The 12,931-nt window shown below is 50.7% G+C and overlaps 1 protein-coding gene across 1 annotated transcript in view; it reads right to left on the minus strand.

The window, feature by feature from the left end:
• SHFL (shiftless antiviral inhibitor of ribosomal frameshifting) overlaps positions 1-12,931 on the minus strand; it is a 43,374-nt gene that overhangs the window by 12,702 nt on the left and 17,741 nt on the right. The window contains exons 3-5 of the mRNA XM_060253104.1: positions 12,603-12,652; positions 5,479-5,526; positions 625-654 (exon numbers count right to left, since the gene is read on the minus strand). Of these exons, the coding sequence (XP_060109087.1) occupies positions 625-654; positions 5,479-5,526; positions 12,603-12,652 (128 nt within the window). The remainder of the gene's footprint in view (positions 1-624; positions 655-5,478; positions 5,527-12,602; positions 12,653-12,931) is intronic.

The raw sequence follows: 12,931 nt of genomic DNA on the forward strand, positions 1-12,931 counted from the left end.
ATGGAGCTTTCACCGCACCTCAAAAAGGATATTATAGCATTAGAAAAAGTCCAGAAAAGGGCAACTAGAATGATTAAAGAGTTGGAACACTTTCCTATGAAGAAAGGTAAAAACGCTTGGGGCTCTTTAGTTTGAGAAACGTTGACTGAGGGGTGACATGAGAGAGGTTGACAAGATTATGCATGGGATGGAGAAGGTAGAGAAAGAAGTCCTTTTCTCTCTTTCTCACAATACAAGAACTCGTGGGCATTCAAGGAAATTGCTGAGCAGTCAGGTTAAAACGGATAAAAGGATTAATCACCAAAGGGTGATTAACATGTGGAATTCACTGCCGCAGGAGGTGGTGGCGGCTACAAGCATAGCCAGCTTCAAGAGGGGATTGGATACAAATATGGAGCAGAGGTCCATCAGTGGCTATTAGCCACAGTGTGTATGTATATGGACTGGATGGGCCATTGGCCTGATCCAACATGGCTTCTCTTATGTTCCCTTCCTAGTCTGTTGTATTCCCTCCCCCCCGCCCAGCTAAAAGCCAAGATGTGATTTGGATCAGACTGGTCTACGAAAGCTGTTGTTCCGCCTGTGGCTGCTGCCCCCCCCCCCCCCCCCAATTTTCACACTCACCTGGATTTTATGGTAATTGTTAGGGTCGTTCTTTGGTTTCTGCAAAGGAAATAAATAAAGTTAAGCATACAGAGGCCTAAAGGAGCATTCTCCCAAGCACACAAGGTCAACTGAGGGGTGACACAATCAAGGTTTACAAGATTATGCATGGGATAGAGAAGGTAGAGAAAGAAGTCCTTTTCTCCCTTTCTCACAATACGAGATCTCGTGGACATTCCATGAAATTGCTGAGCAGTCGGGTTAGAACGGATAAAAGGAGGTACTTCTTCACCCAAAGGGCGATTAACACATGGAATTCACTGCCACAGGAGGTGGTGGCAGCTACAAGCTTCAAGAGGGGATTGGATAAGCATATGGAGCAAAGGTCCATCAGTGGCTATTAGCCACAGCGTATTATTGGAACTCTCTGTCTGGGGCAGGGATGCTCTGTGTTCTTGGTGGTTGGGAGGGGCACAGTGGGAGGGCTTCTAGTGTCCTGGCCCCACTGATGGACCTCCTGATGGCACCTGGGTTTTCTGGCCACTGTGTGACACAGAGTGCTGGGACTGGATGGGCCATTGGCCTGATCCAACATGGCTTCTCTTATGTGAGACAGAGTGTTGGATTGGATGGGCCACTGGCCTGATCCAACATGGCTTCTCTTATGTCTGAGGCAGGGATGCTCTGTATTCTTGGTGCTTGCGAGGGGCACAGTGGGAGGGCTTCTAGTGTCCTGGTCCCACTGATGGACCTCCTGATGGCGCCTGGGTTTTTTTGGCCACTGGGTGATACAGAGTGTTGGACTGGATGGGCCATTGGTCTGATCCTACATGGCTTCTCATGTTCTTATGTTCTTAACGTTGGCCGAGCTTATCTGCCTTACATTCAACCTCAACTTTCTTACCCAAGTTCCTTGGGATGGGAGATTTGCCCAGACCCCCCTTGGAACCAAGGTCAGATTTCCTCACCGAAGTGACTCTCAGTGTTTTCCTCTCCTCTGGTTTTATCCTCCCAACAACCCGGTGAGGTAGGTTAGGCCCTGGACCTCGCTCATCCGGATCCCATCCTCGTCGCCACTGCTGTATGGTGGGTTCTATGCATGGAGGAGTCTTGGGAGAAGGGATAGCAAGCTCTTTAATGACATAGTATAAGGTTACATTACAAGACTGGGGATGGGGCCAAGGGGGCCGAACTTATATACATCTCTGGGTTCCCGCACAAGCACGTCATTGGGTCATTCAAACCGGTGGGGGGCTTGTGATTGGTCTAGGGCTGCAGAGATTTGGATCCTGCAGCCCTTTGTTCCCATGTCCCCAAGCTCAGCCCGTATGGCTCCAATGAGCCTGGCAGGAACACCCAAAGTCTTCCCTTGGGTCCACCTACATAACAAAAACAAAAAAAGAAGAAGCAGTGGCTTACGCTGAACAATACTCTGCACGCACCCCCCACCCCACCCATCTCCGCCCCCAACAGCTGGGCCGGCTCTGTCTTCGGCAGCTCGTTTAGCACAGGGGTGTCAAACATGTGACTCGGGGGCTGAATCAGGCCCCGGGAGGGCTCCTATTAGACCCCTGAGCAACTGGTTGTCATCTGCTTCCTTCTCCTCTCTCTCTTCTGCATCACAGCTGGCTTTGCAAGGCTTGTTCAATTGCACAATAACTGCAGAGCAAAACCTCTATTTTCTCCATTGGCTGAGGCTCCTCCATTGGGGAGGAAGGGGGGGAGGCAGAGTTTGCTTTTCAAGGCTTGCTGAATTGCACAGGAGAGCTCCTGAGCCAAGCCTCTCTTCCTTCCATTGGCTGAGCCTCCCTCCCTCCTGGTCCCCTGGGGAAGGAAGGAAAGAGCCAGAGCTTCCTTTGCCCAGTTCCCTGGATCCCGTGAGAAAGATATGAAGAAAGTACATTTAAGACCAATGAGTGCTAACGTTTTAAGCATGTTTTATTTTAAGTTTTTTTAAAAGCTTTAAGTATGTTTGTCTGTGTCCTTTATAAAGTTTATATCTCTGCCTGTTCTTAAATAGGTACACACCTGGCCCGGCCCAACAAGGTCTCATTTATGTCAGATCCGGCCCTCATGAGTTCGACACCCTGGTTTAGCAAATACAGAATTACAAAGAGGGCACAGAAGCCAATATTTCGAAGAGCCGGAGTGGCATCATGGCTAAAAGTTCGAATCCCCACTCTGCCGTTGGAAGCTCACTGGGTGCTCCTGGGCCGCTCACGCACTCTCAGCCTAACCTACCTCACCGAGTTGTTGTGAGGATAAAACCAGAGGAGAGGAAAACACTGAGGGTCACTTTGGAGAGGAAAACGCTGAGAAGATGATATTGGATTTATATCCCACCCTCCACTCCAAATCTCAGAGTGTCAGAGCGGCTCACAATCTCCTTTATCTTCTTCCTGCACAACAGACACCCTGTGGAGTGGGTGGGGATGAGAGAGCTCTGACAGAAGCTGCCTTTTCAAGGACAACCTGTGCGAGAGCTACGGCTGACCCAAGGCCATTCGCGCAGCTGCAAGTGAAGGAGTGGGAATCAAACCCAGTCCTCCCAGATAAGAGTCCACACACTTAACCACTACACCAAACTGGCTCTTAAAAGACTTCCACCCTGAGAGGTGGGTGGGGCTGATGGGGCTCTCACAGTAGCTGCCCTTTCAAGGACAACCTCTGCCAGAGCTATGGCTGACCCAAGTCCATTCGCACAGCTGCAAGTGAAGGAGTGGGGAATCAACCCAGTTCTCCCAGATAAGAGTCTGCACACTTAACCACTACATCAAACTGGCCCTCTTGCCTTAGGGACAAAGACAAGACAGGAATAAAATGAACAAGACATCTGTCTTTAATTTTTTTCTAACCCTCCGGCCTCCTAGATTCCAAGTCATTTTCCTGGTTCTTCACTTCCTGCCAGAGCCAGTTTAGTGTAGAATTACAAATTTTGGAGTTCTGATGGCCAGAACTCCCTTTGGAGTTCAATTATGTCACAACCTTACTCCTGGCTCCACCCCCAAAGTCCCCAGATATTTCTTGAATCAGATTTGGCAACCCTAGGTGACCCAGTGACCGGGGCAGACAACACCCACCTGGTACATCTCCCATTTCTGCCAACATGCAATGCAAATCTACCACACCCTTCTCTCAGTATCCAGCCTACTCCCCTCCCTAAATAACAATGCAAAAGAACAATGGCAGCACAATATATGGAATACAAAAATATCAAAAATATTGTGCAAAACACACTCTTGAAGAGTTTGTACAAAATTAAGTATATTAAATTGTCATATAATGAACAGCATACAAAAGTAAGCATACATGCATACATTCAGAAATTAAAGCTAAACAAAAGTCTCAAGTACAGTATTTCAGGGGGGGCCCCTCAAGTCTCTTAATTTTCCAAACAGAGTACTAAGACTCAATAATAAAGTTCCACAGGAGCCCCTCCGTTGCTTGTTGGCTTCCGAAGGAAAAATTCTCGCCTTCACGCAGACACCGGCTTTGACTGCGTTCCGCTGCTCCTGCAGCTTCCTCTTAAGCCAACCGAAAATTCCAGCCAAGTTTTCTCTCAAACGCCCATTTCAGTATCAAGCCGCTAATTAGATTTGAGAGAGAACTTGAGAGAGAAATACTGTACTTGAGAGAGAAATACTGTACTTGAGACTCTTGTTTGGCTTTAATTTCTGAATGTATGAATGTATGCTTACTTTTGTATGCTGTTCATTATATGACATAATTTAATATACTTAATTCTGTACAAACTATTCAAGAGTGTGTTTTGCACAATATTTTTGATATTTTTGTACCCCCCCCTCCCTAAGCTGCTTCCACTTTCCCCACCCCCGTGCTGATTTTCATTGGCCCGTGGCGCAGTGTTAAAGCTGCAGTACTGCAGTCAGAGCCCTCTGCTCACGATCTGAGTTCGATCCCAGCGGAAGCTGGTTTGGGTAGCCGGCTCCAGGTTGACTCAGCCTTCCAACCTTCTGAGGTCGGTCAAAGGAGTCCCCAAGCTTGCTGGGGGGAAAGTGTAGATGACTGGGAAAGGCAATGGCAAACCACCCCGTCAAAAGTCTGCCGTGAAAACGTGAAAGCAATGTCACTCCAGAGTCGGAAACGACTGGTGCTTGCACAGGGGACCTTTCCTTTCCTAGGGTTACTAACTTGGAAACTGCTCCCTCTAACTGTCCCTTTGGCATCAGCCGGATCTGATATAAATACCAGGTGACGTTATTGGCCTCCGTTCCATGAAAAGTTCGCACTGCTCAAGGCTTCACATTCAGTTTTTATCAAAAGGACCAGACGTTCCCCCTCCCATCCCCAGCTAGTTGGAGACCTAGGGTTGCCAATCCCCAGGTAGGGGCAGGGGATCCCCCAGTTTGGAGGCCCTGCCCCCGCTTCAAGGTCATCAGAAATCGGGAGGGGGGAGGGAAATGTCTGCTGGGCACTCCATTATTCCCTATGGAGACAGATTCCCATAGGGGATAATGGAGAATTGATCCACGGATATCTGGGGCTCTGGGGTGGCCTGTTTTTTGAGTTAGAGGCACCACATTTTCAGTATAGGATCCAGTGCCTCTCCCCAAAGTACTCTCCAAGTTTCAAAAGGATTGGACCAGGGAGTCCACTTCTATGAGCCCCCAAAGAAGGTGCCCCTATCCTTCATTATTTCCAATGGAGGGAAGGGATTTAAAAGGCGTGCGGTCCCTTTAAATGGGATGGCCAGAACTCCCTTTGGAGTTCAATTATGCTTGTCACACCCTTGCTCCTGGCTCCACCCCCAATGTCTCCTGGATCCACCCCCGAAGTCCCCAGATAGTTTGTGAATTGGACTTGGCAACCCTATGGAGACCACCCCCCTCAGCATCCATCTCCTCCTTCCGTCACCTGTTTCTTCTTCTCCTCCTCTTCTTTCTTCAGCTTGTCTATCACTTTCTAGACAGAAAAGGAAAAAGATTAGAAGTTGCTATTCGGACAGAGGAGAGGTGCAGACAATTGAGGCCATATTGGGGCTGTAAAAGAAGAGAAACATAAGAAGACATATTTGACTAGGCCGCTGGAAGGCAACGGGGAATGACCTAGGCACGGCCACTGGAAGGAAACGGCGATGACCTAGGCAAGGCATTCAATGAAATTGCTGAGCAGTCGGGTTAAAACGGATAAAAGGGAGTACGTACTTCTTCACCCAAAGGGTGATTAAAGTGTGGAATTCACTGCCACAGGAGGTGGCGGCGGCTACAAGCATAGCCAGCTTCAAGAGGGGATTGGATAAAAATATGGAGCAGAGGTCCATCAGTGGCTATTAGCCACAGTGTGTGTGTGTGTATGTGTGAGTATTTTCGCCACTGTGTGATACAGCGTGTTGGACTGGATGGGCCATTGGCCTGATCCATCATGGCTTCTCTTATGTTCTTATGTGACACAGAGCGTTGGACTGGATGGGCGATTGGCCTGATCCAACATGGCTTCTCTTCTGTTCTTATGTGACACAGAGTGTTGGACTGGATGTGCCATTGGCCTGATCCATTACGGCTTCTGTTATGTTCTTTTGTGACACAGAGTGTTGGAATGGATGGGCCATTGGCCTGATCCAGCATGGCTTCTCTTATGTGACACAGAGTGTTGGGCTGGATGGGCCATTGGCCTGATCCAACAGGGCTTCTCTTATGTGACACAGAGTGTTGGACTGGATGGGCCACTGGTCTGATCCAACAGGGCTTCTCTTATGTCCTTATATGACACAGAGTGTTGGACTGGATGGGCCACAGGCCTGATCCAACAGGGCTTCTCTTATGTTCTTCTGTGACACAGAGTGTTGGACTGGAGGGGCCATTGGCCTGATCCAACAGGGCTTCTCTTATGTCCTTATGTGACCCAGAGTGTTGGACTGGATGGGCCACTGGCCTGACCCAACATGGCTTCTCTTATGTGACCCAGAGTGTTGGACTGGATGGGCCATTGGCCTGATCCAACAGGGCTTCTCTTATGTTCTTCTGTGACCCCGAGTGTTGGACTGGATGGGCCATTGGCCTGATCCAACAGGGCTTCTCTTATGTTCTTATGTGACACAGAGTGTTGGACTGGAGGGGCCACTGGCCTGATCCAACATGGCTTCTCTTATGTTCTTATGTGACACAGAGTGTTGGACTGGATGGGCCATTGGCCTGATCCAACAGGGCTTCTCTTATGTCCTTATGTGACCCAGAGTGTTGGAATGGATGGGCCACTGGCCTGACCCAACATGGCTTCTCTTATGTGACCCAGAGTGTTGGACTGGATGGGCCATTGGCCTGATCCAACAGGGCTTCTCTTATGTTCTTCTGTGACACAGAGTGTTGGACTGGATGGGCCATTGGCCTGATCCAACAGGGCTTCTCTTATGTTCTTATGTGACACAGAGTGTTGGACTGGAGGGGCCACTGGCCTGATCCAACATGGCTTCTCTTATGTTCTTATGTGACACAGAGTGTTGGACTGGATGGGCCATTGGCCTGATCCAACAGGGCTTCTCTTACGTTCTTATGTGACACAGAGTGTTGGACTGGAGGGGCCACTGGCCTGATCCAACATGGCTTCTCTTATGTTCTTATGTGACACAGAGTGTTGGACTGGAGGGGCCATTGGCCTGATCCAACATGGCTTCTCTTCTGTTCTTATGTGACACAGAGTGTTCGACTGGATGTGCCATTGGCCTGATCCATTACGGCTTCTCTTATGTTCTTTTGTGACAAAGAGTGTTGGACTGGATGGGCCATTGGCCTGATCCAACAGGGCTTCTCTTATGTGACACAGAGTGTTGGACTGGATGGGCCACTGGCCTGATCCAACAGGGCTTCTCTTATGTCCTTATGTGACCCAGAGTGTTGGGCTGCATGGGCCACTGGCCTGACCCAACATGGCTTCTCTTATGTGACACAGAGTGTTGGACTGGAGGGGCCATTGGCCTGATCCAACAGGGCTTCTCTTATGTTCTTATGTGACACAGAGTGTTGGACTGGAGGGGCCATTGGCCTGATCCAACAGGGCTTCTCTTATGTCCTTATGTGACCCAGAGTGTTGGACTGGATGGGCCACTGGCCTGACCCAACATGGCTTCTCTTATGTGACACAGAGTGTTGGACTGGATGGGCCATTGGCCTGATCCAACAGGGCTTCTCTTATGTTCTTCTGTGACCCCGAGTGTTGGACTGGATGGGCCATTGGCCTGATCCAACATGGCTTCTCTTATGTTCTTATGTGACACAGAGTGTTGGACTGGAGGGGCCATTGGCCTGATCCAACATGGCTTCTCTTATGTTCTTATGTGACACAGAGTGTTGGACTGCATGGACCATTGGCCTGATCCAACAGGGCTTCTCTTATGTTCTTATGTGACACAGAGTGTTGGACTGGAGGGGCCACTGGCTTGATCCAACAGGGCTTCTCTTATGTCCTTATATGACACAGAGTGTTGGACTGGATGGGCCACAGGCCTGATCCAACAGGGCTTCTCTTATGTTCTTCTGTGACACAGAGTGTTGGACTGGAGGGGCCATTGGCCTGATCCAACAGGGCTTCTCTTATGTCCTTATGTGACCCAGAGTGTTGGACTGGATGGGCCACTGGCCTGACCCAACATGGCTTCTCTTATGTGACCCAGAGTGTTGGACTGGATGGGCCATTGGCCTGATCCAACAGGGCTTCTCTTATGTTCTTCTGTGACCCCGAGTGTTGGACTGGATGGGCCATTGGCCTGATCCAACAGGGCTTCTCTTATGTTCTTATGTGACACAGAGTGTTGGACTGGAGGGGCCACTGGCCTGATCCAACATGGCTTCTCTTATGTTCTTATGTGACACAGAGTGTTGGACTGGATGGGCCATTGGCCTGATCCAACAGGGCTTCTCTTATGTCCTTATGTGACCCAGAGTGTTGGAATGGATGGGCCACTGGCCTGACCCAACATGGCTTCTCTTATGTGACCCAGAGTGTTGGACTGGATGGGCCATTGGCCTGATCCAACAGGGCTTCTCTTATGTTCTTCTGTGACACAGAGTGTTGGACTGGATGGGCCATTGGCCTGATCCAACAGGGCTTCTCTTATGTTCTTATGTGACACAGAGTGTTGGACTGGAGGGGCCACTGGCCTGATCCAACATGGCTTCTCTTATGTTCTTATGTGACACAGAGTGTTGGACTGGATGGGCCATTGGCCTGATCCAACAGGGCTTCTCTTACGTTCTTATGTGACACAGAGTGTTGGACTGGAGGGGCCACTGGCCTGATCCAACATGGCTTCTCTTATGTTCTTATGTGACACAGAGTGTTGGACTGGAGGGGCCATTGGCCTGATCCAACATGGCTTCTCTTCTGTTCTTATGTGACACAGAGTGTTCGACTGGATGTGCCATTGGCCTGATCCATTACGGCTTCTCTTATGTTCTTTTGTGACAAAGAGTGTTGGACTGGATGGGCCATTGGCCTGATCCAACAGGGCTTCTCTTATGTGACACAGAGTGTTGGACTGGATGGGCCACTGGCCTGATCCAACAGGGCTTCTCTTATGTCCTTATGTGACCCAGAGTGTTGGGCTGCATGGGCCACTGGCCTGACCCAACATGGCTTCTCTTATGTGACACAGAGTGTTGGACTGGAGGGGCCATTGGCCTGATCCAACAGGGCTTCTCTTATGTTCTTCTGTGACACAGAGTGTTGGACTGGAGGGGCCATTGGCCTGATCCAACAGGGCTTCTCTTATGTCCTTATGTGACCCAGAGTGTTGGACTGGATGGGCCACTGGCCTGACCCAACATGGCTTCTCTTATGTGACCCAGAGTGTTGGACTGGATGGGCCATTGGCCTGATCCAACAGGGCTTCTCTTATGTTCTTCTGTGACCCCGAGTGTTGGACTGGATGGGCCATTGGCCTGATCCAACATGGCTTCTCTTATGTTCTTATGTGACACAGAGTGTTGGACTGGAGGGGCCATTGGCCTGATCCAACATGGCTTCTCTTATGTTCTTATGTGACACAGAGTGTTGGACTGCATGGACCATTGGCCTGATCCAACAGGGCTTCTCTTATGTTCTTATGTGACACAGAGTGTTGGACTGGAGGGGCCATTGGCCTGATCCAACAGGGCTTCTCTTATGTCCTTATGTGACCCAGAGTGTTGGACTGGATGGGCCACTGGCCTGACCCAACATGGCTTCTCTTATGTGACCCAGAGTGTTGGACTGGATGGGCCATTGGCCTGATCCAACAGGGCTTCTCTTATGTCCTTATGTGACCCAGAGTGTTGGACTGGATGGGCCACTGGCCTGACCCAACATGGCTTCTCTTATGTGACCCAGAGTGTTGGACTGGATGGGCCATTGGCCTGATCCAACAGGGCTTCTCTTATGTTCTTCTGTGACCCAGAGTGTTGGACTGGATGGGCCATTGGCCTGATCCAACAGGGCTTCTCTTATGTTCTTATGTGACACAGAGTGTTGGACTGGAGGGGCCATTGGCCTGATCCAACATGGCTTCTCTTATGTTCTTATGTGACACAGAGTGTTGGACTGGATGGACCATTGGCCTGATCCAACAGGGCTTCTCTTATGTTCTTATGTGACACAGAGTGTTGGACTGGAGGGGCCATTGGCCTGATCCAACAGGGCTTCTCTTATGTTCTAAGGCGTAATGCCATATAATTAGGGGTGTCAAATATGCGGCCCGGGGGCCAAATTAGGCCCCCAGAGGGCTGCTATCAGGCCCCCAAGCAACTGTCTGTCATCTGCTTCCTTTTCCCTATATCCTGCTTCCTTCTGCATCTCAGCTTGCTTTGCAAGGCTTGCTCGATTGCGCAGGAGCGACAGAGCAAAACCTCCATTTTCTCCATTGTCCGAAGCTCCTCTCTTGGGGAGGAAAGCGGAGAGGGACAGCTTGCTTTGCCGGGCTCTCTCAATCACACAGCAGAGCTACTGAGCCCAGCCTCTCTGCCTTCTATTGGCTGAGAATCTTCCCCCTCCTGGTCCCTGGGGAAGGAAGGAAAGGGCCAGAGCTTCCTTTACTCAGTTCCCTGGGCCCCATAGGAGAAATACAAAGAAAGCGCCTTTAAGGCCAACAAGTGCTAATGTTTTAAGCATGCTTTAAGTTAAGAAAAAAACAATGTTCGTTGTGTTTGTCTGTGTCCTTTATAAAGTTTACATCTCTGCTACCTAGTTTTAATTAGGTACATATTGGCCTAGTCTGACGTGGCCCAGCCCGACAAGATCTCATTTATGTCAGATTAGGCCCTCATAAAAAATGAATTCGACACCCTTGTCCATACAGCCCACCTCCCGAAGCGGCCATTCTCTCCTGGGAAATGGATCTCTGTTGCCTGGAGTTCTGTTGCCATCCTGGGAGATCTCCAGCTGCCACCTGGAGGCTTGGCTACCCCACACGTGAGCAATCAGTTGACCGGTCACTCTTAACCTTTTGCCTCCCTTTCCCACCTCCCCGGTGCCTCCCCGGTCACGTCTTCAACTTGAGGACGCACCCTACACCTGGACTTCTCATCTTGAGAGGAAAGAAACAGGTCCTCGCTGTTCAACCAGGGACGGCCCGAGGGTTTGTGGCGCCCCGGGCAGACTTGCTGGGCGCCGTGGCCCCACCCCCCCACCCCTTTTCTCTGCTCACCTGCGCCTCCTCCCTTTCCCTCCCGTCTTCTGTGTGGCGCCGCAACATGGTGCCACGCTCTGCCCTCCCCCCCACACCGACACGCCCAGAGGAGCTGCCCGTTGAAGTAGTGAGTAAGGAGAAGGCTGGCGTTGTTCCTCTGAGCATGCGGGGGGGTGGGCGGCAGTGAGCAGTGTTCCCTGTAAACTGAGTTAGCGTGAGCTAGCTTGCAGATTTTTAGCCTCCAGCTCACACATTTTTGTCTTAGCTCAGGAAAAATGGCCCCAGAGCACAATCAGGGGTGTCAAATATGCGGCCCAGGGGTATATGCAGTACCTCATAACTTTAATGCCAGTAGCTCACAACTTTAATGCTGGTAGCTCATAGGCTTCCCAACCCTCCCGCCCTGGCGGGGGACCCCAGGATTTCCAGCCTCTTCCCCCGCTCCCCAAAAAAACGGAAGCGGGGGGAGGGGGGAAACGGCGCCAAGGAGCGCGGCAAGCCACCCCATCTCGGAGCGGGCGGCGCCGCTGTGCGGCTGCCTCAGGCTGAGCCCATCTCGGAGGAGCAGCTAAGATGAAGCTGAGAAGAGGCGGCAGCAGCGCAGCGCCATCACCCGCTCCGCCTCTGAGGTAAAATCAGAGAAGGGGAGGGTGGAGGCAGGCCAGGAGCGTGGCGAGCCACGAATCTGGGTCCTTCATTTTAGCTGCTCCTCCGAGATGGGCTCAGCCTGAGCCCATCTCCGAGGAGCAGCTACGGTGAGCGGAGAAGAGGCGGCAGCAGCGCAGTGGCCGCCCGCTCCAAGATGGGGCGGCTCGCCGCGCTCCTTAGCACCGTTCACCCCCTCCCCCTAGCTCCACCCCAGTGTCTCCTGGCTCCACCCCCAAAGTCTCCAGATATTTCTGAAATTTTTGCTCACAAGACTCTGCAGCTTAGAGGGAACATTGATTGTGACCAGTGTTCCCTCTAAGTTGAGTTAGTGTGAGCCAGCTCACAGATTTTTAGCCTCCGGCTCACACATTTTTGTCTTAGCTCAGGAAGGTTGACCCCAAAGCAAACTAATTGATGCAGCAGCTCACAACCTGAATGCCAGGAGCTCACAAAGTAGAATTTTTGCTCACAAGATACTGCAGTTTAGAGGGAACATTGGCGGTGGGCAGGCCACCTTCTGCCCTCTCCTCCCCGGCCTTCTCCTTACTCGCTTGGACAGGCAGTACAGTGTTCTCAAGAGAGCGCCCGACGAAGCTTCACTCCCCTCTCCCTTCCGGAACCCAATTCGGCGCCCACCCCTCCTGGCACCCTAGGCAAATGCCTAATTTGCCTAATGGGCGAGCCGGCCCTGTGTTCAGCCACCGCAGCTTTTCAAGATAGACGGAGAGAGCGTTACCAAAGCCACTGGATCGTCTGCCAGGTCGCCCTCATCTTCCGTATCCGTATCTAAAGGGAAAAATAAAACAAACTGAATGTGATTCTGCTAACACAAAGGAGGTTTGGACTTCTGCAGGTAAGGAAGTTCAATATTAAGGCTGGGGAGGGGGGGAATCTATGAAAAATAACTGGTTCTGGTTTTTTTTTTCTTTGTATTTCCCCTGCTAATTTGTATTACAGTTACATTTGCATCCTTTGTACTCCTTCTCTGCCCATCCCAGGGCTGCTAGCCTCCAGGTGAGTTAGTTTAAAAACAAAAAAAAACCCAGTGAACCAGTTCTGTGCAAT

This window comes from Heteronotia binoei, chromosome 13, assembly GCF_032191835.1.
Source record: "Heteronotia binoei isolate CCM8104 ecotype False Entrance Well chromosome 13, APGP_CSIRO_Hbin_v1, whole genome shotgun sequence".
Lineage (NCBI taxonomy): Eukaryota > Metazoa > Chordata > Lepidosauria > Squamata > Gekkonidae > Heteronotia > Heteronotia binoei.